The sequence below is a fragment of the Lepidochelys kempii genome, chromosome 6 (genome assembly GCF_965140285.1).
Source record: "Lepidochelys kempii isolate rLepKem1 chromosome 6, rLepKem1.hap1, whole genome shotgun sequence".
Lineage (NCBI taxonomy): Eukaryota > Metazoa > Chordata > Testudines > Cheloniidae > Lepidochelys > Lepidochelys kempii.
In genome coordinates this window covers 62,061,637-62,088,957 of record NC_136385.1, presented here as the reverse complement: position 1 = coordinate 62,088,957, position 27,321 = coordinate 62,061,637, and the positions used below count along the sequence as shown (strand labels likewise).

Genomic DNA, 27,321 nt, shown 5'->3' with positions numbered 1-27,321 from the left:
AGAAGAGCCAAGAAGCTTAGCAAGAAGCTCATGGAGGAATTTCTTCTATTCCCCAAACAAAGACAGGTCAGAAGGGGCAAGATGGGGAGTCCTGGAAAGAGTCAACCCCCTCATCTACGCGGTTATCAGGTGATGAGAGCATTGGATGGTTTTAAATACTTTCCATACCAAGAAAAACAAACCCACACTCAAAACCATTTATTTCATCTCTATTGTCTCCACGCAGATCAGATCAATACAGATGAATGGGAAAATGCACAAGAGTAGCTGAAAAAATAGAGCTAGAAAATAGGATTCTTTCTGCATTTCCAAAAGTGACAAATGTAGTGGAGTGGCTAACAACCTCCCTCCCACAGCATGCAGTGGAGCAGCTAATCATCGCTCTTCAAGGCCCTGTGCTGCCCCTGTGGGTGCAGCTTCTCAGGAACTGCAGACTCAGTCCAGGCTTGGGCTGCCAGCCAAAAGACACAGCTCCGTGATTAATGCTTCAGTGTCACCCACTGCACATTCCTGAACACTGAGCAGAATCCCTGCTGTGGTTTACATTCTTAGCCAAACCCAGCACTGATGCAATAGCACCAAGGCCCAGGCACTAAGCCCTGCAATGCACTAGGCCCTCAACTTAAAAAATGCCAACCTGATTTTCACCTAACACAAACTCTTGGGAACTACTGGGCGTACATTGCTTCTTCCAGGCTCCCACATCAGAGGTTTTGTAGCTCCTACCCCCAGGTAAACTAGCCACACTGTGGTGGAATTGGTATCTTGTCGCCTCTGAGTACTTTAGGGCTAGGGGTCATCTCTGATGCCTGAAAAGAAGAGAGTGAATGCTTGATTGGAGCTCACAGCAGCTGGATGATATAGGAAGCAGCTGTCATGGGAAGGCAACTTTCCAGGGGAAACAGAGCATTGTACTGAAACAGCCTCCCTCATGGCTCCAACAGGTCTAGCTGGTAATGTAGGGACAGGTAAGGAAAGCTGCAGGGATTTTAGTCACTGGCCCTTCTGCAGAGAATGTTGCAAGCAGAAGCTCTCAGGCTATCACATGGAAATAGTCAAAATTTTCAGAGCTCTAAAGGAAATGAGGACAACCTGCTCTAGGCCGCGCTTCTGGCTTGTTACTGCCTAAGCAACCTGGCCACTCACTGGAGCTCTAAATGTCCTGAACAGCAGCGGGAGCCAGCCTTTTTCAAAAAGGCCCTAGCTACACAAGAAAGCTGTATTTATTTAACAAAAGCAATTTAGAGCCAGATTTAGTTAAACTGATGCAACCCCTGGTTAATGGCAGAGCTTATTTGTATCCTATGTGATGTCTGATGGAATAGGAAGGATTCAGAACACCTTGTTGTGGACTCTTATTTTGTGCCTCACACAAGGAGGTAGCATTAAATTAACTACATTGGTTCTAAACAGATTTAATTCAAATCGGTACAATTTTCTTCTATAGGTAAGGCCTAAGCAATTGTGCATATGTTTAGGGAGTTCTGACATTCCAGAGGAGGTGGGGTTGTCAGAGTTGGTAATCCCCGTCAGCCAAAACCAAGAATTTTTAGGTTTAGTTTTACTAGTCGGTTAAACTGCCATCAAATGGGATCCCAGACACCACATGACTTAAACTCAAGGGCACAGTCACACTCAGATTCCTTCTCCCAGCTTTGCAGCCACAGTAATTTCAGACTCACTTTTCATCCTTCTCACCAGCAGGTTCCCCTTTCCAGTGTTTCTCAACCTTTTTGTTACCAGGGACTGGCTTGCTGCCTTCCTAAACTGTGTCAGGGAGATCTCATGGACTGGTCCTTGAGAAACACTGCCCCTCGCCATCTCTTTCACACACGCATGATGTTTTCTTCTCTACTCTGCCCTTTCTCTATATACAGTCAGCGTTTTCTCTCTCCTCCATTCCTCCTCTGGTGGCGGCCGGAGTCCAAGCCCTGCTCACTCTCCACCTGCTGATGAGAGGCCTTAGGAGGGGGGCAGTGACTGAGCAGGTTTCCCCCAGATACAGGTGAGTTGATGACCTGGGATGACAGGAAACATTTGCTGACCATTTCTCAAATATGCACCTAGGCTGATTGAACAGGGGAGGGGATAGGTTCTCTAAACAGAGGAGTTAAGGTTAAAGGCAGAAGCTTTCAGGCTAAGCTATATAACCTCCTGTTCCAACCTGCCTCAAGTATTAGGCCTGATTTCAAAGCTAAGGCAGAGGAACTCAGAGAGGCAGACTGTCCAGGCTGACACCTTCCCTTTTTTCTACTGATAAATGAGGGCTGAGTGGGAAGGGGCCTTCTCACGTCTATCTAACTATGTGGTTTTGATAGTACCTTTGCTCCTGCTAGGTAGGCTGCACTGGGGAATGTTGGTGGTTTGCTGCTGCTTTGGAGAATTGTTTTCTCTCTGGGCCTGGACTAGCAGGTAAATCCTTCTTTGCCAGATAAAGGGATCTTGTCCTATTCACTCAGCAGCTTAAGATGTGCAGTTCCAACACTTGTTCTTACTCCAGGGTGAGACACAGTCTGTTCTTGGAACAGGTTCTCGGTTCATTTCTGCTCGTCAAAAGCTTTCACTCCATAAAACACCAACATTGGAAGCCCTGGTTTGTGGGATTTTAACAGAGCAGGGATAGAAGAGCCAGGGAACGGAGTCCAGCATCCCCAATGACTCCCTCTTTTTCTCACCTGCCTCTCTCACTAGCAGCTGGACCCACAAGCGCACACACAGGAAGTTACATTAGTGTTCCTTATTGCTTTGTAACAGCTCAAAGTCAATGCAGCTCTGGGAGGCAGCATGAGGTCGTCTGAGTGGAGGTCATTCTGTAGTGAGTGAGAGCAGCACCATGACTGTAATGCCTGTGCACAGGAGAAGGACCTGCTGCAGGGAGTTCCTGGGGAAGAAACGAGAGAGAGTCAGAATGGGCCAGGAACCAGTCCCAATCTGCACAAGTACAGGGACTCAGGAGTCCAATCTCATATGCCAGAGATGGGCAAACTGTGGCCCATGGGACCATCCTGCCCGGCCCTTGAGCTCCCGGCCCATTCCCTGCTGTGGCCCCTCCCCCGCAGCCTCAGCTCACCATGCTGCTAGCGCTGTGGGCGGCTGGGCTGCGAGCTCCTGGCAGGCAGCACAGCAGTGTGGCTGGCTCTGACCAGGCGGCACGGCTGCCAGTCCTGGTGCTCTGAGAGGCATGGTAAGGGGGCGGGGAGAGGGTTGGGTCAGAGGGTGGTTGGTTAGGCACGGGAGTCCCGGGGAGCCTGTCTGGGGGCAGGGGTGTGGATAGGGGTTGGGGCAGTCAGGGGGGGTTGGATAGGGGGTGGGTCCCAGGGGAAGCAATTAGGGGCGGGAAGGTTCCGGGAGGGGGCGGTCATGGGACAAGGAGCAGGGGGGTTGGATGGGTCGGGGGTTCTAAGGGGGCAGGCGGGGGCAGGAAGTGGGAGGGGACCAGGCTGTTTGGCGAGGCACATCCTTCCCTACCCGGCCCTCCATTCAGTTTCAGAACCCCAATGTGGCCCTCAGGCAAAAAAAAGTTTGACCCCCACTGTCTTATGCACTCTGTCCCTCTAGAATGGTCACGGACCGGGGCTGTTGTCTGAGTGAGGACATGCACATGGGCAAGGGAGCCACCTCCAGGAGTAGGAAAGATATTCACAACACTTCCTTCTGTGTGGCAGAGAGAGGTCTGAGAAACCACTCTAACAGGAGACAAGGCTGGCTACTCGAAGCGGTAAGGATATAGTGATCATTCTATGGAAGATGGGTACTACGAATGACAGTAGTGAATGGAGATTTGGGGTTTGTCACCGAACAGCAGCAGCACAAAAGACTATATTTTGGGAAAACAAATGTTGGGAAATTAATAACTCTAGGGAGCAGAGTGCAATGGGAAGAATTAAAAATCCATCATAATGGAACGTGACTGAGAAATCTTAAGTCACAATAACCTGCTAATCCTCTGAAAGAGAATGGTCCCTAGATCCCTGAAGTGGCAAACTCTCAAAGATCAGAGGGTTAAAAAATAATTGGAAGTGACACTGGCTTTGCTGGGAGCTGAATGCATTCATGTCAACAGATGAATTCCATCAGTATTCAGTATCAAATTGGCATTGATTGCTTGTTTTATACCCCCCCATGTCAATTCAGCAAAGCACCGAATTAGGGATGGGGGAAGGAGTAGATACCCTGAGGACAGCGTTAGGTCAGGCGCTTGGCTAAACAGCCTAGACTGAATCTGTTCTATCTAACATGCTCAGGAGCCAGCACATTATATTAGAGATAGCTTTTGGCCGAAGCCTGAGTACCTGGCACAGCATAGCAGACTCTGCTAGATACCATCTCACCTCTCACGGGATTTGGGGAGAAAGTGCTCACCTGCTCCCAGGAACAGAGGCTTTACCACCATGTTCTCTCCCACCACCACAGCAGAAATGCCATACCAGCATACTAATAACCACGATGGAGCCACTTACCAGGGATTCTTCTCCTCTAGGAGGTCAGGCACAACGTTTACCAAGGCAATGTACAGGAATCCCCCGGAGGTGAATGGCAGAATCCAAGCTATGGTTTCCCCTGCACATGCAGTGAAAATCACCATTAGTAATGAGAAGGGATACAGGAGAACAGACAGAGGAAAGTAGGCACACAAGCAGACACATTCCTCAATGCAGCCCCAGTGAGCCTTACCTGTCCCTTTAGGCGACTGAGAACAGATTGCGAAGCAGGTTCCTAGAATTCCCCCCAGAGCTGTGGAAAGCTGCATCTTGGCTGCACTCCAGCGGTCAAACCCAGCCCGGAGCAGGATGGCGAAATCTCCTACCTATGGGAAATCAGAGTCAGTGGTTATCGATCCTAACTCTCCTGAACACAGAGACCAGCATTAACAAAGGAGATAGCACGACTAGGAACATGATGGGTGAACACCAACACTCGGCAGGGAGCAGATCCTCCAAGGAAAGGGAAGAATGATGCAGAGCAGAGGTAACCCCGCCAGCCCTCTTCCTGCACACAGAGCACTGCTGTTCTGCTTCAGACCAGGTCCTAACTTCCCAGCTGCCCTGGCAGCAGGCTGCAGACCCTTCTCACCTCATGTGGGATTTCGTGCAGTAGGATTGCCATAGTGGTTAGGAGCCCAACCTGCAGAAGATGGGAAAAGTCTATTAGGAAATGGTCTCAAAGCTCAGTGATGCAGAGACTACAGCCCTCCCACCCCTGGAGTGAATGGACTCTGGCTGCCCTGTGTAAAGTGCTCACTATAGAGCAGGGGTAGGCAACCTATGGCACGTGTGCCAAAGGCAGCACGCGAGCGGATTTTCAGTGGCTCTCACACTGCCCGGGTCCTGGCCACGGGTCCGAGGGCTCTGCATTTTAAATGAAGCTTCTTAAACATTTTAAAAACCTTATTTACATACAACAATAATTTAGTTATATATTACAGACTTATAGAAAGAGACCTTCTAAAAACATTAAAATGTAGTACTGGCACGCGAAACCTTAAATTCGAGTGAATAAATGAAGACTCGACACACCACTTCTGAAAGGTTGCCAACCCCTGCTATAGAGACATATGAGATAACTACCTGGCCCATGCATGCCTAGTGCAGGGCCAAGGGTCTCCCAGATCTGAAACATTAGAGCCAGAAAAGTTATGTCCCAAGCAGGGCTGCTCCCTGTTGTTTTCTCCAGCACAACACTATCTTGGCAGCTACCCCTTGGGGAAGGGATCCCCAAGTCCTTTACTTGGCAGGCAGGCACACACTACAGCTGAGAGAAGGGTTCCCCCTGATCTCCAGTTTGGCAGGTGGGTGCAGCACAAACCTTACCTTTCTGCTAACCAGGAAGCTGGCTGCCACCGCCAGGCCATGTGTGAAGTTATCAATGGTATTGGCCAACAGGTTAAGGTATCCACTGATCTGCAGAGGGAAGTCAGAGGCATTCATGAGTGAGGGAATTTGATGAGGTTCAGGGTAGGGGGAAGCATCAGGTACAGCCAACGAGCAATTACCTACTCTAAGAGCAGGTGAATCATGGTGGGGCAGGGCTGGTCAATGGCTTAAACCCCATGTCTGTGCTTCAGACAGGACACTGTATTGCCACATTCAGCTTTAGTGCAGACAGAGGGAGCCTTAGGGTTGAGAATTCCAGTTTAGTGGGGAAGGGGAAGAGAGGTACAAGCCTAGAAAGAGCTCTAAAGACAGGGAGAGAAGAAAGAAGAGAAAGAAGCTTACTAGAGAAAGGGAAGAGCAGGAAGGCAGTCTGGAGGAATAAATCCAATTGTAAAGCAACAACAGATTTCAGATGGTGCCCACAAATTTGCATAAGTGACTGGGTTCTAATATAAATAGAGTCTGTTTTCTAGTCAATTGCATAGTTTAATATACAACTTGTCAAATGTCTCCCATGCAAGACATGGGAGGTACAAAGCAGCAGAGCTAATGCTGCTGGTGGAAGCTGAAATTTACTTTTTGTGGCTTAAAAACTTTAACTATTGCATTAAATATTAAAAACATTAAAAACAAGAATTTTGCAGATTTTTTTCTTAAAGAACAAGAAACCAATCAAAGGAAAGTGCTAACAGCCCCTAAAGAAGTCAATTTCAATTCTGATGGACCTACTTTAAGGTTGGCTGCCGCCTATTGACATATACTGATAAACACTTCTGAACAACTACAAGCAAGTGCCCACCTGCTGCCCCCACACTGGCTTGTCTCCATCTCTTTTTTAGGGTTTTCTATAGTGCCCACCACTATAGTATTTAAGTTCTGCACAAATTAATTCGATTTACATAGCAATGTCTCTAGTGGACTTCATGGAGTCTTCTGCGCTTTTGTGGTTCTAGGAAACCACTTAAGGCATCTCAATCTCGCTAGTGGGAAAACGTTATCACAGGAAAGGCATGCGCGAAGGTGATCAGGCTCTAGATTAGTCTAAATCTTTTGGAAGCTCATTCCATAGCTGAACCCACTTGACTGAGCACTATCTCTTGCTCTCATGTACTTTGAGTTGTATAATCCTAAAGGAGTACGGTTGCCTTGGTGGGTCATGGATGGAGATGCAGTCACTGGTGTAGATGGGATCTGATCCATTGCTGGCTTTGAAGATCAGGACCAAGGCCTTGAATTGGCAATGGAGGCAGATTAAGAGTTAGAAGAAGGACAGGAGCATGAGGTGATGGTGGCCCAGCCTGTTGAGTCTGACAGCTAAATTATGCATAAAACAGGGCCTCTGCATTACTTCTGCCTTCAAGACCAGACACAGAGTTAATGGTAATACACTTTGGAGGAGACTGATCACTATGTGGATTGCTGCGTCCAAATCCTTGCCCAAGGAAAAGGCAATGTCTTCTAACAAGCTGAAGAAGGCATGAGGCATTTATGGTCACTGAAAAAAGAAAAGGAGGACTTGTGCCACCTTAGAGACGGACAAATTTATTTGAGCATAAGCTTTTGTGAGCTACAGCTCACTTCACTGGATACATTCAGTGGAAAATACAGTAGGGAGATTTATAAACACAGAGAACATGAAACAATGGGTGTTACCATACACACTATAATGAGAGTGATCAGGTAAGGTGAGCTATTACCAGCAGGAGAGCGGGGGGAAAAAAACCTTTTGTAGTGACAATCAAGGTGGGCCATTTCCAGCAGTTGACAAGAATGTTTGAGAAATGGGGGGGTGGGGGGAGGGGGGGAATAAACATGGGGAAATAGTTTTACTTTGTGTAATGACACATCCACTCCCAGTCTTTATTCAAGCCTAAGTTAATTGTATCCAGTTTGCCAATTAATTCCAATTCAGCAGTCTCTTGGAGTCTGTTTTTGAAGTTTTTTTGTTGAAGAATTGCCATTTTTAGGTCCATAAATCGAGTGACCAAAGAGATTGAAGTGTTCTCCGACTGTTGTTTGAATGTTCTAATTCTTGACGTCTGATTTGTGTCCATTTATTCTTTTATGTAGAGACTATCCAGTTTGACCAATGTACATGGCAGAGGGGCATTGCTGGCACATGATGGCATATATCGCATTGGTAGATGTGCAGGTGAACGAGCCTCTGATAGTGTGGCTGATGTGATTAGGCCCTATGATGGTGTCCCCTGAATAGATATGTGGATACAGTTGGTAACGGGCTTTGTTGCAAGGATAGGTTCCTGGGTTTGTGGTTCTGTTGTGTGGTGTGTGGTTGCTGGTGAGTATTTGCTTCATGTTGGGGGGCTGTCTGTAAGCAAGGACTGGCCTGCCTCCCAAGATCTGTGAGAGTGATGGGTCGTCCTTCAGGATAGGTTGTAGATCCTTGATGATGCGTTGGACAGGTTTTAGTTGGGGGCTGAAGGTGATGGCTAGTGGCATTCTGTTATTTTCTTTGTTGGGCCTGTCCTGTAGTAGGTAACTTCTGTGTACTCTTCTGGCTCTGTCAATCCGTTTCTTCACTTCAGCAGGTGGGTACTGTAGTTCTAAGAACACTTGATAGAGATCTTGTAGGTGTTTGTCTCTGTCTGAGGGGTTGGAGCAAATGTGGTTATATCATAGAGCTGAAGTTACTTGTACATCCAGCGTTACTGATGAATCAAGCAAATCCCTGAGGCTTTATGCCACCTTGACAGGAATGGGGTGAAGATGCCTTTGATGAAAGGAAAAGCCAGTGACCCAGTTAATTCTTCAGAACATTGCCCCTATTGACCAGCTTCACTTCAGTCTCCCTGGATTGAATTTCAATCTGCTGCTCTCCTGTTGCCCTTGGGACACCCCTGTGATAGCACTGGCTGTGTGTGTAGAATATTAGATATGTAGCTGAGTACTGTTAGTTAGCAGTCTACCCATGGTGTCTCACTACCTCTCCAAGTGAGCTTATGTACATATTTAAGAAGAGAGGGAACAAGATAGATCCCTGAAGAAATCTGTAGGTGAAGACTCTTTTGAGAAGAGGAACAGATTCCTATCACCACTGTCTGGGTCCTGTAGAGGTGGGCTATCTACTTCAGCTGTATCATATAAGCAGGTCAACAGTAACTTATGGTCAACTGTGTTGAATGTTAGAGATAACAAGCAGTATGAACACTGAGATATGACCTCTCTCCTTTGCTAAGAGGTTGCCCATCAGTGCTACGAGGAGTGTCTGTACTGTGTCCTGATCTGAAGTCTGGTTGTGAAACATCAAGGATATTCACAGATGTCACACGCTGGAGTTCGGCAGTTATTTTTGGTTTGAACAATTTTGCTAGGAACGGGAGGTCAAGTGGTTTTCTGCATTTAGTGCTGGCTTTTTGAGGATCAAGCAAACAACTTTGCTTGTCAAAAGGACTGGCACATTTACTTCTCTGAAAGAGACATTGAGCAGACATTTCTGCTAGCATTGGGCAAAGTTACTGTTCTTTGACTCTCATCAACCAAGATGGGCACATATCTGATTTGCAGGTGGTGGTTTGGATATTTCCCAGGGCTTTTCAAGCCTCAACATGTGTGCGACTGGGAAGACTTCCATGGGGGGAGCAAGTGGTTAGTGTCACCTGTTCTCGGGTAGTGTTTTCTGCAACGAGGAAGTTTGTTTCTCCAAGTAAAAATTATTTAGAGACATTTTCTACTACTCATGCTCAGTATGTCTTTTCAAATATTCAGAACTTTGAGCAGTACATATATGAACTAAGTGTGAGAATAAGGGGTAGGAAGTTAATAATGAGGCCTAATTACCAGCCAGGTTTAAAAGTTCTGCTGTTGAATTTTCAGTAAAAGTGGAACACACAAATTTCAAAGCTAGCTGAAGTGATTTTGCTCAAACTTATAAAAAAAAAAAAAAAAAAACCCCGAAACACCTATTTGGGCAGAGATCAAGCCTGGAAAAATTTTAGCTCAGAAGATGAATGTTTTAGAAAATGATGAGCATGTGAAAACAGGGTTAAAACGGATTGTTTTTGCATGTTAACTGTAACCAAACATAACAAGAAAATAAAAGTAATTATGGGAGAAAAGCAGAATCAACCCCCACGAACTACCTGGGAAAGAAAATAGAAACACAGACTAGAAAAATCTGCGCGGGGGGGTGGGAGAGAGAGGAAAAATCACAGATGCCAAGAAGAGAGTGTAAAAAAAGAAAAAGCCAACAGGCAAAAGCAAGTTCCATATGTGCATTACTGTAACAGGTGGATGCAGCAGTGTCTCGAGAATCATGAATGCAAATCACTTTCTGTTCTCATCCCATTTTCAGTCATGGATAACTGTCTGAAGTTTTTTCTCCTTTTCAAGCCAATATTTTCCAGGATTGGGCTTTGCCCAAAGGGGAGTGGTAATTATTCATTTAAGTTTAAGCAAAACAAAAGAAAACAAAAAAACACAACACTTTCTCAGCAAATACGAACAGAGAAAACAAATCCACTTCCCATGATTAAAACATGGCCACTTTTTCTTGTCAATGGCTCGGGTGAAAACTGTCATTGAAGAGAAGTGAAGCCAGGGTTTTCTGAAGAAACTTTGTTTTGATTTGACAGTTATGAGCCTGTGACACTTACGTCCGGAGACTGCACCACAGGATATTCTCTAAGCTCATGAAGAGCGCAGCTGGAGAAAGACTATCAGCTCATGGTAGTTCTCTTGTACCTAGGCACTGGAACATATTGCTGCAGATCAGTAGCAGCCCCTGGGCCTGATAAGGAGAGGAGGGATGTGTTCCTAAGACTTTTTCATGAGCAAAGCTATTGAGGAAGGCATCCTGCACATCTTAGGGTTCCCCTCCTGTGCATGTTATACTCTTGGCCAGGGTAAAGGACCTTCCCCATCTACATAGCTTCTAAGGTGGAAGAGGTTGTATAGGCAGTGGTTAGATAAAGTGTTACAGTTCTGATTTAAATGCATTACTGCCAATTTGTTGTGGCCTACAGAGCTTTGGAGTCCTGAAGAGTCAAATCTCCCTTTTATGGTACTTTCCCCATTTTGGCCAGTATTTTCTTCAAAAAACAACTCGTATAAAACCACCACAGGAACTCCATACAAAAAAGTCTCACAAGGAGAACATTAAAATCATATGATTTAGAAGTCAGGAAACACCACAATTAAGGTTGCACATATAGCATTAACTGCCCCCTTATGCATACTCATTACTACAACAAGGACTTTCATAATATGACCACAGACTCTCTCAAAACCAATACACACAGATTTTAAGGCCAGAAGGGACTATTACGACCATCTCATCTGTAACACATGACAAAGAATCTTTCCTGATAATTTGTGTGTCAAACCCACACTTTATGTTTGAGCTATAGAATATCTTTTAGAAAGACATCCAGTCTTGATTTAAAGACTGCAAGTGGTAGAGAATCTACCTCATCCTTAAGTAAGTTGTTCCAATGGTTAATTAACCTCATTAAAAATTATGCCTTATTTCTAATCCTAAATTGTCTAGTTTTAGTTTCCAAGCATCAGATTGCGTTATGCCTCATTTGGCTAGATTAAAAAGCCATCCACTAACAGAAATCTCTTCATCATGTAGGTACTGACAGATCATGATCAAGTAATCTATTAACCTCCTCTGAGATTAAATGTCTTTAGTCTCTCACTGTAAGACATATTTTTCAGATCTCATATAATTCCTGTAGCTCTTTTATGAACCCTGTCCAATTTTTCAGTCTTCTTTTTGAAGTCTGGGCACCAGAACTGGACACAGTATTTCAGTTATGGTCTCACTAATGCTGTATACAGAGGTAATACCACCTCCCTATTCCTACTAGATATTCCCCCGCTTATAGATCCAAGGACTGTGTTCACCCTCTTAACAGCACCACAACAGAAGCTAATTTTTAATTTATTATCTACCATGGCCCTTGAGTACTGCTTTCTATAATACAGTCCCCCATCTATTAAGTGTGACCCCTCACTCTTTGTTCCTAGATGTACGACCTTGCATTTGGCTGTTCAAATAAGCCCACCTTACTTAGTGATGCAGGTTGATCTGTATAACTAAATTATCCTCATAATTATTTACCGCTCCACCAATTTGTGTCATCTGCAAATTTACTAGCAATGATTTTATGTTTTCTTTCAGATAATTGATACAAATATTAAACAATGAGCTGAGAATAGATCCCTGATGGACTGTACTTCCACTGGATGATAATTCCCCATTTACAATTACGTTTTATGATCAATCAGTTAAACTGTTTTAATCCATATAATATGGGCTACATTAATTTTGTATATTGCTAATTTTATCAGAATGCCATTTGGGACTAGTCAAATACCTTACAGAAGAACACTATATCGACACAGTTACTTTTATAAATAAAACTTGTGATATAATCAAACATTACATCAAGTTTTGCTGACAAGACCTAGTTTCCATAAAACCAAGTTGGCTGGTACTAACTATGCTACCATCTTTTAAGTTTTTACTGATTATGTTTCACATCAGCCTTTCTATGATTTTGCATGGGATTGATACCAAGCTAATCAACCTGTAGATATCCGGGTCATCCCATTTCCTTTAAAATATTGGCACATCATCATACAATTTTTCTTCACCTTTAGACACACTGAAGTAGTATCTTCCAACCTGTGCACACACCAGAGCATGTGAAAGTCACGAACATGAAAAGTACTTAGTAAACTAGATTTACATAGCATCCTACATATTAAAGGATAACAAAGAGCAGCAAAATAAATTAAGAAATAGACAAAAGCAGAGATTTAAAATAAAAGGAAACAGAATTAAAAGAGGAAAGGGAAGAGTTTATAAGAAGCTTTTAACTGAGTGTAATTAAGTTGTGAACTAGCCAGCCCATGTAACCACATCTTATGGTTACCCTCTCACTTCCTTCTCTAAAGTTAGTCAAACATTTGTTGCATGTTGCCTTAAAAACTTAAACTGTAAGCTCTGAGGCAGATATGCTCTTTTACTGTTTGTACAGTGTCTAGCACAATGGGGTCCTGATCCTTGACTGGAGTCTATAGATGTGTATGTAACACAAATAATAAAAGAGTGAAAATTTTCTTTCATACGTAAACCATCAAAAGTCACTAAGCTAAGTTAGCTGTGTAGTTAATTGCCTCAGTCCCCAAATTGCTAAATTATTACAGTACAGATGTTAAGAAAAAAGAAATCAGCACATAAAAAGTGTATGTCAATAAAGAAACTAAAAATAACACAGGTATGAAAGAATGAAAATAATGAGAGGATAGTCAAAAAAACCCATGCTCTCAGACTATTATTTGAGACAGTCTGATGAGTTCACTGAAGATAGCACTGGGGTAACATATGCACAAGGAGCGTTATCGTTGTGAAGACAAAGGAACTGACTTTTCCTGACTTTTGAGAGTTTCCCTTTTCCATCCCTGATGTAACTGTGTACGGAATTTTTAGAAAGAGTTGTACAGTCTGCTCCTGGATGTTTCAGATATGGTTAAATTAAACAATTCACTCTTAAACTTTCAACATTTTTCTGTGAATGGCTCTGTCCACAATATACCAGACCAGGTTTTCAGCCACCCTCAATGCAGAAGCCCTGCACTACTCTGGCTGAATTTCAAACTTCTCCCTCCTCAACGCATAACGGCAATTTCACCTGGGAGCCGGTGTAGGACACTGCACTCCCTCCTTCTGCACTCTGGGTTCAGCTTGCTGATCATGTACCTTGATTCTTCGGTCCGGTGGGCGAGATGAGAGAGAGGAGCCATTACACTGAGCCATGTTTGTCTTTGCTCTTTGGACTTTGCCTGCTACTTTCTGCAGGGAGAAGCTGTTTCCATTTGGAGTCCCTCTGGAAGGTGCTGTGGAATTATTGCCCTGAATCAGAGAGAAACAACTGTTACCACTTCTAACCTCCAACAGTGAGTGTGACTAGAAGAGGGGCCTAGAAAGTCTCCCTTTATCCTTAATCCTTCCCTCCCTAAAGCCCAAACAGAATGTGTTTTTGGCCTCAAATCTAGTAACCACAGCCTTCAGAAATGGAATAGATTTCTGGGTGGCTTTATTCAAGTTTATGAAATGGGATTCATATATTTAAGTAGCTGAGCTAAAAATTGACATGCACTTGTGGAAGCAAGAAAGGAATCTGAAAGACATTATTTTAATGTCAAATCTCTCTGCTGGGGCTAGAAACACTCTAAACCCAATATAAATTCTTCAGGAGCAGTGAAGTTTGCTAAAGTGCACTGGACCAGGGATCAAAATAACAACATTTGGTCCTCAGTGTAAAGAATATAATGGGACTCTATAACAAGGCTGTATATCGTGGAATGGGGGACATCAGACCCCACAGTACCACATAATAAGGAGAAAGTTAGGAGACAGGATAGGTGTATCAGCTCCACACACTCACTTAGGTTTACGGGTCACATTTAGCTGTTCTTTGCAAACTCTTTTCAGTGCGTGGTCTCATTTTCTCTTACTTAGAAGGATGGGACTAACAAAAGCCCAGCACAGTTCAGATGCCGCCCAGAAAGTCTGTAGATTGCCAAGGGCTTGCCACTTTATGCTCCATTTGCATAGTTTTGGAGCTGACCTCTCATCCCTTTGTGAATGACCATTTGTCCCTTTGTTGCTAGGTGACTCCTGCCTCATCCACTATGTCACATAAAGAAGCCAATCACAAGACCCGTCCATTGTGACCAGCCCAATCCCATAGTCAAAGGGCCCAGAGTGGTGGTGAGGATAATTCCCACTACCCCAGGGAACCTCTTCTTCTCACCATGGTGGATTTAAATCAGTCACCAAGAGGAAAGCCTCAATTTAAATAATCTGTTTTAATCAATGTTTCCATTTGTACTTCAGTTATTTTCTAAAGAAAGGTGCATTTTCATTGGTTGACATAACCATTAAAACATGGTGATTTACAACTAAATAGAGCCTTTACACTAGATTTTTTTTGCTCGCTACGAGGGTATATTAGCTTAAATAAATGTGTGTAGTAACATAATATTTTCAGATTCTTATTCATTGTACATAATTAATATATTAGAAAATGGTGAACATATTTCTTATTTACTACTGTTGTGCCATATTTATAAAGCTTGACCTCAAACGTTATATGTTTTCCCCGATTCTTTCTTTATAGAAAAAAGCAGCTTTTAACTCAAAAAGTTTTTGATATATACTCTTGGATTCAGCATATTTATTTAAAATATTTTAAAGAAACTATAATAAGTTTAAGCCTTAACATATCATTCAGATTTCTTTTTAAACAGATTTATTTTTTCCTTTTAAAAATAAATCTGATTTAATTTAAAAAATCCAAAACCCAGGGGCAAGAAATGCCTGCCAAACCCACAGGGCAAAACCTTAGCTTGGAGATGAAAGGTCTCCTTTCCCAACTCCAGAAGAATGGAGCAAGTGCCCAGTCACATGTCTCCACCCAGCACTGCTGGCCTCCCAAACCACGCTTTGAGTTAAATCACAGCTCCAGGTTCCCCTGAGGAGCCTACCAGGAGGGGAGAGTAATAGGGTTTAGTGCATGTGTCAGGGTACTGCTGGAGAAGCCCTTAATCAGCTCCTGCCACTCCAGCTCCAATCAGGGAGAATGGATTTGCCTGGTAACTGACCACACTTGCCAGCCTCATTAGCAGGAGCTATAAGGCTGGAAGGAAATGAGAGAAAGTGGGGGCAGAAACTAAGAGAGGGAGGCCAGGCTCAGAGGAAGTAGGAGCCTTCAAGTCTGTTGCTGTCCAGGCCTGTGCTAGGCCAAGCAGTTGTAAAGCCTGTATATAGTTGGAAACTGGTGGTGGGAAACTGATCATGAATAAAGACGACGGATGTTCCACCAGACTGGAGTGTCCCTGATTCACGGAGGAGAGGGACCAAGGGGCTGAATCCAGAGGGGAGCAGTGTGTACCCTGTTACAGTGCAGTATTTGTATGGAAACTTTTCCCCTTTCATCACCCACTCACCGTGCTGGGCCATTCTTGCTTCTCACTCTCTAGGAACATCTTCTCCAGTACCAGGAAGGTCAGGAAGCCAATGATCACCCAGAGGCCAAGAAGCTGCTGCTGCTGCAAGCTCTGCCCACCTCCTAGAAAGCAAAAGAGATCTCTGTTTGCATTGTTGGAGTTCCTGAATGACAAGCCTCATCCCCAGTACAATGCAGCTTGTGACTGAGGGACTTGAGACAAGAATATAGGGCAGAAAGCATTTCCTTTAGTCCTATGAGAAGCACAGAACAGACAGACCCTGCAGAAAACCCCATTTGCTTCATCTACTCATCCTTGATCCAACCTAGGGCAAGGGAGAAACTAGGCTTCACATCTCCAATACTCCAGCAATGGAGGCTATCATGTCTCCTGAGTACTCTCAGGAGCCTTCTAAGCCCAGCTCCTAAGCCTCCCTTCCATAAATTACTGTGTAAAGGTGGGCAAGGCAGAAATCTCTTACCGGAGGCTACAAAGATGCTTGTATCAGCACAAATCCTGCATCTGAGCCTGTGTGAGTAGCACGTACAGACATGAAGGTTGTGCTTTGGGAAGCTGAGCCAAATACCGATCTTCCCCATCACACCACACCTGGGGAAGTTATTAGCCCAAGGCTACAACATGTTCCTTTCAATGAGGGCTGAGATTGTCAGATCCTTATCTGTTTGGCCTGACTGCAGGTGCAAAGACTGCTCCAGGAACAGGACAGGCAAAAGCATTAGAAATGTGACCCAGGCGGGGCATGCAAACCTGGAAGCTCAAGACAAGAGAAAAGACTAACAAGAGAAGTGAATAAGCTGCAGCAGAGACAGTGCAGTCACTGGGGGCCCAAGGCACCGGGCTCTGCTGATCCTGCCTGTGCAGTGAAGGTGGAAAGGACCAGGGGAGAAACAGAGCCTTGCAGAGGAATTCTGAATTTCTACCACTTAAGTGCCACATAGCAGATTATGAGAAATCCAGGCTGTTCCTCTATCTCCTACATTCTCAGGAAGGAATGGATTCCACAATTCCTTAGGCAGAGATCAGTGGGAATCCAGCCCTTGGTGGGAGATGACAAAAATCTGGCCCGCTGCAGCACTGTTCCCAGAAGAGTCAGGAAAAGTTTCTCTTCTTACTGAGCAGCTACCGCCTATAGCAGGGATCAGAAACCTTTGGCACATGGCCCACCAGGGTAAGCCCCCTAGCGGGCCGGGCTGATTTGTTTACCTGCCACGTCTGCACGTTCGGCCAATTGCAGCTCCCACTGGCCACGGTTCGCCACTCCAGGCCAACAGGTGCTGCAGGAAGTGGCGTGGGCCAAGGGGTGTGCTGGCCGCCGCTTCCCGCAGCCTCCATTGGCCTGAAATGGCGAACTGTTGCCAGTGGGAGCCGCGATCAGCTGAACCTGCAGGCACAGCAAGTAAACAAACAGGGCCGGCCCTGGTGGGCTACATGCCAAAGGTTGCCGATCCCTGGCCTATAGGGTTCAGCATCACTCCGCTTCTCATGACATTAGTGTGCCCATGTGCAAACCTAATTTATTACTTGTCTCCATGGGCCCTTTAGAAAACAGCTACCGGAAGGAGGCTATGCTAGTTGTGTCCCAAGCTTTATCCCAGGGCAGACCAGGGCCATCCCAGCCGTGGTGCTCAGTTTTCTGGCAGAGTTGGAACTCTGCCAGCTGCACCTTGCTTTCCTCCCCACCCAAGAACTCTAGGGATTGTCAATTTCTACCACTTCTCCTCAGGCACAGCCTAGGAGGTCAGCAGATTTGGGCTCTGTTGTACCAAGGTAGGGAATGGAGGGGGAGTGATTCACAGCGGCTCCAGGAGCAGCACCAGGAGAAAGGCAAAGGTTCCCTAGAGCCCATCAGGCACCTACACAGAGAGATGGAACATTAAGAAAAGCAGCATGGTGCAGATTCACAAGAAAGCATAGCAGCCAGTGCCTGGGGCTGGCTCTGGTGCTCAGGGCATTAGTACAGCGCCAGGTATTACCTGCAGTGGCGCTGCAGGTGTAGGCCCAAGCCTCAGGGAGGAGGTGCAGAAATACGTTCCCCAGAAGCCCACCAATTGCAAAACTCAACAGCTGCTTCAAACGATTGGATCCCACTGAAAAACAAACAAATGCCAATCACAGCCCAGACCACTCCTGACAAGTTGTGAGAGACACCCAAATCAGGAGGCCTTGCAGCTTGAACTACCAGGGAACACGAGGAGGGAAATGAACTGTGTGTGACACAGACCCCAGGGCACTTCATCGCCCTGAGCGAGCTGTGGGTGGTGTTGTGCCTCAGAACTCTGTGTCCTGGCAGTGAGGCTCAGAGCATGAACTGTACATTCAAGGGGCCTGGGTGACGGGAGTCTGTACTCCAGGGAAGTGGAGGAGGATGTGAGCATCCCCCCACCCCAGGATGCAAGTTAGAGGATGCTCCTTGTATGAGCTCTACACCTGAAGTCCCAGAACCCCACACTCAGCTAGGGGACTACTTGCCCCATTTTTAGGAATGGCACAAGTCACCCATCTTATAACAGGAGTGGACTGTGCCTGCATTTCAGGGCACCAGGAAGATCCCAGCTCCTGGGTTAGGCATACAAACATTGCCCCATTCAGTCACTGCCTATTGTGGGGGAGGGAGGGAGAAGACGACTGGCATCAGAAATAAAAAGCCAGAAAGAAGATTTACCTTCTGATTGCAGGGCAGCTCCTGTCTCAAGGGGAACTACCAGCAGGGGGAAGACTCCACTCAGCCCCACCATAACTGAGCCAATCAGAGAAAAGATCCAAGCATCCAGTCGTTCCCCACTGAACAAAGTTCCCCAGGACTCGGCCTCTTTCTCACACAGAGGACTGGGACCAGTGGTGGCCTTGCCCACTGGGAGATCCTGGGCTTCACAGGGGACGCTGAGCAGAAACAAGGCAAGCGTCCCATGAAGCAGAAACCTTTGCCCTGTCATCGCTGAGCAGCTTCAGCCTGGCTGGCCAATCTCTGAAAGGAAGGAGGAAAAGCTGAGTTCTGAGAGAAAGTGCAAGGCCCCTAGCTCAACCCTCAGAGTCTGTGTCCCCTTCTGGAGGGGATCATGGCCTCAAACTCATATATCCTCTGTCTTTCAATTCCCTTCCTGGGTAGCTTGGTTCCCAAATATATTCCCCTTTGCACAGGGAACCCATATTTTTCTCTTCCTGTTTCTTCTTAGTTTCAGTTTCTCGGATTTGAGCAGTTGACTGGAGGACAGGGACATCCTCTATCATTTGACATGTGAAAATGCCTGTTTGGTCCCTCAGTCTCCGCCTGCCATGGGAAGGAGTCCAACCTCCTGCACCTCCCCTTAGCACTTGGTTTCTCCAGAGTCTCTGCTGCTCAAACTGCACCCCTAGACAAAGTTTCCTCCCTATAGGATACACTGTCCCAGGTGGGCTCCAACAAGGCCCTTGTATAATGGAGCTATAAAGATAAAAAGGTAATGAGGTGATTTTAGGGATATACTGGAGCAGAGGCTCTCTCTATACTTGGGGGCAGGGCTGGCATACTGCACTATCAGTGTTACTACACAAATGCAAATCCCCAATGGAGACATGCTAGAAGATTAGTGCAATAAGTGGCACTGAAGCAGTGTGTCTACTTTAGGGGTCTGCACATCAATGTACTGGAGCAAGTTTTTCTGGTCTAGAAAAGCTCTCAGACCCCTCAGTTGAGGCACTTTTCTTAAAATTATCTGCAGTTCACCTTTTAAAGGGGAGTAATTTTAGTACATCTGGGCCGCAGTAGCTATAATGAGAGGGACCAAAAGGCTTCACGTCCTGCTGGATCAAAGTCCTGCTCCAAGAACAAACTGCCTGCCAGTTGGATGAAAACTTCTCTGATCATAGCTGATCTCCAGATAGCAAACCTCTTGAGACTGAGAACCGTATTAATTTTCAGGGAGAAGTTCTCCTTCCAACTATCTCATAAATACTCTGAAAATCCCTGTTCTCCCTGACAAGGAGTGTCACTGGGAATCAGATTAGAGATTAGATTGTTCACTTGTTACAGGCATAAATGCCAGCACTTTGCCATGTGATGGGTGATGGAATTCCAGTCAGTGCCCTCAGCAATCACAATGAGGAGATTTATGCAACACAACTATCTCCAGCAGAATCAAAGGATTATAAACAACACATCTAAAATCCACAAACTCTGCTTAGTATCCTGAGGACAGACAAATTGTCAGGTCTTCACAGTCATCCCAGCGATCAGACACTGGCTAATGCTTGGGGTAAGTGTTAATGACAGGACTACAGAGAGAGGAAGTTGTGTCAGATGTGGTTCCCACCCCAGTTGCGTAGATGCAAACCTCCTGTTGTCAATGGAATGCATCTGGGACGCTTCCATGCCATCTGGCTTCCTTTACACAGTCTAGGTCTCTCTCAGCAACAGCCCTGCACAACAACTGTAAAACTAAGGGGCCTGGAGAACCCTCCCAAAAAGGGGAGAGTTCTGAAAGCTTTATGTAGGGAGAGTGGTCACTTTGGATAAGCTATTACCAGCAGGAGAGTGAGTTTGTGTGTGTGGTTTTTGGAGGGGGGGGGGTGAGAAAACCTGGATTTGTGCTGGAAATGGCCCACCTTGATTATCATACACATTGTAAAGAGAGTGGTCACTTTGGATGGGCTATTACCAGCAGGAGAGTGAGTTTGGGGGGGGGGGCGGAGGGTGAGAAAACCTGGATTTGTGCTGGAAATGGCCCAACTTGATTATCATACACATTGTAAGGAAAGTCTGATGCAGTTTCCACGGCATGCATCCAATGAAGTGAGCTGTAGCTCACGAAAGCTCATGCTCAAATAAATTGGTTAGTCTCTAAGGTGCCACAAGTACTTCTTTTCTTATTGTAAGGAGAGTGATCACTTTAGATAAGCTATTACCAGCAGGAGAGTGGGGTGGGAGGAGGTATTGTTTCATGGTCTCTGTGTATATAATGTCTTCTGCAGTTTCCACAGTATGCATCCGACGAAAGCTTATGCTCAAATAAATTGGTTAGTCTCTAAGGTGCCACAAGTCCTCCTTTTCTTTTTGCGAATACAGACTAACATGGCTGTTACTCTGAAACCCTTAACCATCTAGTATCTGACTATGCATCCTCCCATTGCATGAGTACATAGTGGGCTGAAGGTTTCATACACATTAGGGCAGAAATAGCTAGAGGTTAGGGGAAGTATAGAGCACAATCTTCTCTCTACTAAACCAACTGCAAGGGAGTCTGCATTTACAGTATTTCCTGTTATAAACTGCCAGAGTGTTCAGCACCTTTTCCAGTCTGATTCTATGCTAATGGAAACTGGTGTCCTTAGTGGCAGGGTGAGAGCTTGGAAAATAATAGCTTCCTATACCAAGAGAGTAGCCATGCTGGGCAGACCCCAAGTAGCAGAGCTCTGGGCTGGCCCCAGTACTAAGCAGAAGGGCCTAAGCTAAGGCAAAGAACAATCCTAACAAAACAACTGCTTTCATCAAAGTTTGTGTTGTCTTGGATGAGGAACATTGGAATAGGCCCTAACCCCTTACATTCCCACTTCTGCTGTACAGTTGTTATCCTGTGGGTGTGCACTGTCACAATTTGAACCACAGCAGAAGATCAGGCTGGAAGAGAAGCTGCCACCACAGCTCATGTCACACAAGGGGAGGCCCTACTGGGTTGGAACCACCAAAATGAGGGTCCCGCATCTGCCCGAGACCAAATGGCAAATAAATTGGATACCTGAAGCTCCATTTAGCCTAAACAACAAAAATCCTGTTTAGAGACAGGAGTATGAGGGGAAAATAGCAAATCCCAAAAGCTCAAAGCATGGATCGCAGCTGACTGCGGATCTCTTAGCAGGATTTGCTCTAGAAAGAAGTCTAGGCAGATGACTAGGGAGACTAGAATTGCTTCTCCAGAAGAGATGTCAGTTGCTTAAGGGACAACAGAAGCAGAACCAGATTCTCTTACTTCCACTCATGTCAATTAACTGTCTGAGACTTAGGGTTTGTTCTTCTTAATAAAACCAGAGAAGGAAGTTATACATCCTCCCAGGTGAGTCAGAAGAGGCCCATGGCTCTCAAGTCCCTTTTCTGGTAGCACAGGCACCCCCGCATATTCCTCCAAGCTCCTTACATGGTGGCTGTTAGGAATTTATGACAAAGCAGTGAGGGATTGCACGCAACAATTGACCCATATCTACCTCCATGCCCAGAAAGATGCTTAGAGCAATCCCAGCATTTGTCAGTTTATAGTGCCTCAAGTCCCACTGCTTTACAGCTTGCTATTCATAGCTCCATAGTCTCCTTGATTCTGTATCCCACTGCTATAGACTTCTGAGCAGACAATGCCTGTGAAGTCTCTAAATGCACATTACCTACAGGGAAAGCCAGATTAAACAGTCATCTCAAATATACCACTAAAAGCAACGAAGTGGGCAGCCAGAACCCCACACTGCCTTAAGACCAAAGCGCTCAGGGGAATGGAGGAAGATATATCATGGTGTCATTAAAGTCACAGGTTCACATCACATTTCTGGTTTTGCGATTTTCCCCTATCATAGGCACTCAGCTACCACAGCAATGGGAGCCAGATAAACAATTAGAGAGACAGAGAGGATCTCAGATGCTCCAAGACAATGGGGCAGAATTTTAAAAGCACCAGGTGTACTGGGATTTAAAGCAGATCTGTATTGTTCCTGTGGAAAAGTGGATCATGGATTCAATATATGCAACAGACCCAAATGGTCAGGGCTTCATTTAAACACTTAATTTGAAAGACAGTAGCTCCAACAGCACAGCACCCCATCATACTGGGGTCAGGACCACCTTAAAGGAGAAAGTGCCCTTTACACAATCATAAGTACCACTCTCTGTAACACCAACATGTTCTGTGGAGGTCTCCTATCCAAGTACTGAAGAGGGTTAGCTCTGCTTAGCCCTTTCAATCACAGCTGTAGAGCATATGACTGAACTAGCTAAAAGTATTCCCAGCACAGGAATAACAGATGCCACAACAGAAAGTGAAAGATGAAAAGAGGGGTGGAAATTTTGCCATTCACTCACTCCTGGCAGTGGTGGGGTGTTGAATTCAAAGCATGAAAATGAATCACATTTCCCCTCCCAGTGTGCAAGCCTAGAGTCTGGCCTCCTCCCCAGGCACGTATACAGCAAGCAAAGTCTGCAGCAGTCTCTATGAAAATGCAAACAGAACCAGAAATGCAGATTCACACCAAGATAAAAATCTACTGCAAGTCAGAGAAAGGAAGAAGAGATAAAACCAAATATTTACACAAGATGCTCCTGAAACTGCCGGAGTCCCCTGCTGAAGCTGAAGAAGCCTTCTAGTTCTTTCTGCAAGCTGTTTTCAAGCAATGCACCTGGAAAGTTCATCCCAGACCTCCAAACAACTCTCAAGTGGTCTGTGCGTGGCAGTGAGTTCACTCTGCGCCTGCCTCCTCCCCCTCACAGCCAGTAGCTCTGCCCTTTCAGACAACGCGGCTTTAGCAGCTTTTTGGCACAAGCCCACGTTCCATCACGATGACACTTTAAATGTGCTTGGAAAGAACTTGTATAGTTATTTTCCCTGGAAGCCCATTGCCTGTTCATGGAGCCACAGTGGAACACTGCTCAGAACAGAAAAGTTATTTCACTAAAGAGGAAATGGAAACAGCAGCCAGCAAATTCTCCCAAAGCCTCATTCCATCAGCCCTGCAGTAACCTCCGGATTCCTACTGAAAACCCCAACACTTCTGACAAGGTTTACCAGGCTCTCCAATTTCCAGTTAATTGCCCCAGTGTTTGTTCTCTCTCAGGAGTTTACCTCTAAACCACATGCCATTTCTGAGAAGCCCAAAGCACTTCACAGTACTCTCCCTTTTCCTAGGATCTCTCACATAAGAATATCTTGCTCTATTCAGAACCGCATCTCTCTTTATGGAGTGCATCTCCTTCTGCAAAGCATACATACATGTGAACATCACAATACCCACAACTAAAAGCTGCATACATACAGCTAAGAAGGGTAGCAGGCTTAGGAACACAAGATATAACACAGAAAAGTCCAAGGTCCAGCAAATTCAGGATCTCATCTCTAACTGCAACCAATACTGGAATCTTCAGAGGAAAATGTGGTGAAACCACCCACAAAAACGCCTAACTGAACCATAGAGTAGCTTGAGGTGGGGGTATTTCTTCCTGACCTCACCCAGGCTAGCAATAAGCCTCATCCCCCAAAGGACAGGAAAATGTCTTCCCAAACCAACTTGGCAATCAACCTCACCCCCCAGGGATAGGTGTGATTTCTTCCTGACCCAACCCTGCAATCAGCCTCAGGCCCTGGAGCAAGAGTATTTTAGAGCCTTCATAACATTTATCTTAGAGCATAAACAGGCATCATCATGAGCTCGCCACTAGATTTTCTCCACCAGCTAACACATATTAAAAAAAAACCCTACAATATATTAGCTAATGTGTTCAAAATCAACTATAACTAGATTTTGAACACATTAGCTAATATATTCAGAACATAAGGCTCTAGATGGCATTCCTGAAGATACAATTTTTATCTAAAAGGAAGAGACATCTGTAGCAGTGGTTCCCAAACTGTGGTTCGTGAACCCCTGAGGGTTCACAAAATGTTACAGGGGGTTCTCAGGAAAAAATTCCCTAACGGCAGACAGAGCTGTCCATAGGGACCCCGAGCAGCATGGGGCCAGCAGCCCTTGGGGAGTTCCAAGAGCTAAGCATATCAAAGCAAGCATATCTATCACACTGAGGCGATTTAAACTTCAAGACTCCTTATATGAAATAGAAAGGGAGGTGGATATTTTTTGCTGTTTTTAAAATTAAATAGACTGCTAGTGTTGTTTTTAAATTATTATGAAGAAAAAGTTTAAGCTTTGTTGTAATGTGCACTGTTTGCCTGGACTGCTCAAGACCTGAATGCTTGTATAGGAGGAACTCTTTGGCTTCTTAAATACCGGAGTTGGCTTCACGCTGTTTCACATCTGATACTCCTTGATGAAACATAGAAGCCAGAGGCACCAGTACTGGGGGGCGACGAGGGTCACATGCCGCCCCCACGTCAGCACGACCACCCTCCCCAGGTCCCTCCCCTTTTTTTCTGGTGGCCCCTGCAGGCCCCCCACTTTTCCAGCAGTGCCCCCGCACCTCTTTTTCCTACTGGCACCTCTGATAGGAGCCTTGTCTTATAACAGGTTTAATCAAAACTGATACAAGCTACAAAAGTGAGATCTTGGAAGAGTGTTGCTGTTTTCATAATGTAATAAAAATACTGTAATGATACATAATAATTAATAAATAGTGTGTAATAAGCATGTCATAAAAACACATTTTATATTTCCAAGATCTGCTTTTATAATTTATGCTGAGGTAAGGGAGAATATCCCTGGAAATATTCATTTTTAGGACGGGGTTCACAAGACTTGACATTTTAGTGAAAGGGGTTCACGGGTTGTTAAAGTTTGGGAACCACTGATCTATAGCAATCTTACCATGAATGACTGAATTTGTCAGCACTGAATTTCATCTAAGTAATACACATCGGAAAGGATGATTTGATCAACTCATACAATTTACTAGGTTATAAATTAAATTTATAAATTATAAAAGCTCTCCGGGAAAAGAGCTGTGTTGTCACTATACACAGTGCAATGAAGTTCTCTAGGTGAATGCACAACAGCAGTGAAGAAAGCAAACAAGTTGATTGATAGTATGGTACTGAAAATCCTGCAAATGTTAGGTTTCAGAGTAACAGCCGTGTTAGTCTGTATTTGCAAAAAGAAAAGGAGTACTTGTGGCACCTTAGAGACTAACCAATTTATTTGAGCATGAGCTTTCATGAGCTACAGCTCACTTCCATTATTAAATGTGACAAAGGTAGTCACACTATAGATTAAGTTGTGTGATACCTTTGACTCTAAGACCTGTTTTCAGTTGTTTATAACTTTGCCAGATTTAAGCCATTTGAGCTGATTTATAGATCAGTGGTATACATTTCCTGTAATACTGTTTCACTCTCATCACCCTATCTCCAAAAGGATATAGCAGAAATAGACATGGAAGATGAAAATTATTAGAGCCAAAGACAGTTATTACTGTAAAAAGGAGATGAGTAAAAAGGATTCTTGAAAGAGGCATATAAAATATTGAATGGTGCAGTGAAGCAAGATCAGGTATGGCTGTGCTGTTCATTTCTCCTGTAACACGGGAACAAGATAACAGCCAATGAAATCCAAGGGCAGCAAATTTAAAACTGGAAAAAAGAAATATTTTTACACAACACCCAATTAGCCAGTGAAACTCACTGCCCCCGGACATCCGAGGCCAAGCGCTGGGCAGAGTGTAAAAGCGGGTTTAACGTTACTGCGGCCCAGGGGCACCTCCGCAGGCCCGTGGACAGGCGCGCAGCGCCGGAGACACCAGCCCTTGGGGCTGGGCACAAGTCAGGCTTAGGAAGCAACTTCTCCTGCAGCAGGCTCCCGTCGCTGCCCCTCAGGGGCTCCGGACACCAGATCAGCGGCCCGGGCTGGGCCGGGGCAGGTCCCGCGAGTCCCGCCAGTGCCAGGCGGCTGCCAGGAGCGAGCGGGCGCGGTCAGCCCAGCCGCGGGGGCCGCGCTGCACCGACAGTCCCTACCCGGGAGCTCGGTCTCTCGGCTCCGCGAGGACCATCACTATTGCCGGCTGGGCCCGGCCGCAGGGACCCGCCTCCCCTGGGTGGGGGCGCTGGGCATCGGCGCCGGCCCGGGCTCCAGGGGCGGGGGGAGCCCGGCGGAGCGCCGCGTCCCGCCGGCTCCCCACCGCGGGCGGCCACTTACCGTGCGGCGGCGCGCTCCGGGCTGCCCCTGCCATCCAGCCGCGGCGCCGCTCGGGACTCCCCGGCTGGCCCCTCAGCCCCGCCTCCCAGCACCAGCCACGTCGGCCCCATCCCTCTCGGAACCAGAGTCACTGCTCCCCCGGACAGAGCTCCGCGGCGCACACTTCCGGCCTCCCAGCAACGGGGAGCGCTGGGGCAACGGACGCTTCCCGTCACGTCTCCCTTGGGGGACAGCGGAGGCGAGCACACTTCCTTCCCGCTACACCCCCCACCCGCATAGGGGACAGGAACTCCGGTGAACTTCCGGTCGCAAGTTCTGGGGCAGATCGCGCCGGCGCAGAGCTATTTCGGTACGGCAAAAACTCGCGCAGGCGCAGAATGTTCTAACACAAGTGAGGCCACACTGCTGGGGGCTGGAGAGACTCCCAACAAACCGCCTGACTTCCCGCTGGAGCCCCGTGAGCGGCGCCCCCATGGCTGTCCCCTGCAGGGGAAGTTGCCCTTGTCCGGCCCTGATCACTGTTGTCTTGTCTTAGAGCTGCTGCGCTCAGAGACTCCCAGGGCTGGAGGAGGTGGTCAGAGTTCTCTGCCCTGAGGCTGACCCATCTCCAAGTGCCTCCCACCCCACTCTCAATTCT

At 46.0% G+C, this 27,321-nt stretch overlaps 1 protein-coding gene across 3 annotated transcripts; it reads right to left on the bottom strand.

Moving 5' to 3' along the window:
• Positions 1-1,170: 1,170 nt before the first annotated feature.
• On the bottom strand, positions 1,171-26,844 carry SLC39A13 (solute carrier family 39 member 13). 3 transcript variants are annotated; one of them, XR_012159417.2, is made up of 11 exons: positions 26,685-26,844; positions 18,538-18,840; positions 17,849-17,962; positions 15,855-15,976; positions 13,603-13,755; positions 5,811-5,900; positions 5,074-5,124; positions 4,675-4,807; positions 4,461-4,560; positions 2,676-2,881; positions 1,171-2,018 (listed from the first exon to the last, which is right to left on the bottom strand). XR_012159417.2 is itself a non-coding variant. In XM_073348312.2 (10 exons), exons 2-10 carry the CDS (start codon positions 18,806-18,808, stop codon positions 2,806-2,808), a joined length of 1,110 nt encoding a protein of 369 aa, XP_073204413.2. In that variant the 5' UTR covers positions 18,809-18,840; positions 26,685-26,844; the 3' UTR covers positions 1,171-2,805. The 3 variants fall into 3 exon arrangements, 2 of the variants coding, with proteins under 2 accessions (XP_073204413.2, XP_073204414.2); XM_073348312.2 differs by having other exon boundaries at positions 1,171-2,881; XM_073348313.2 differs by lacking the exon at positions 26,685-26,844 and adding an exon at positions 23,138-24,326 and having other exon boundaries at positions 1,171-2,881.
• Between the last annotated feature and the right edge of the window lie 477 nt (positions 26,845-27,321).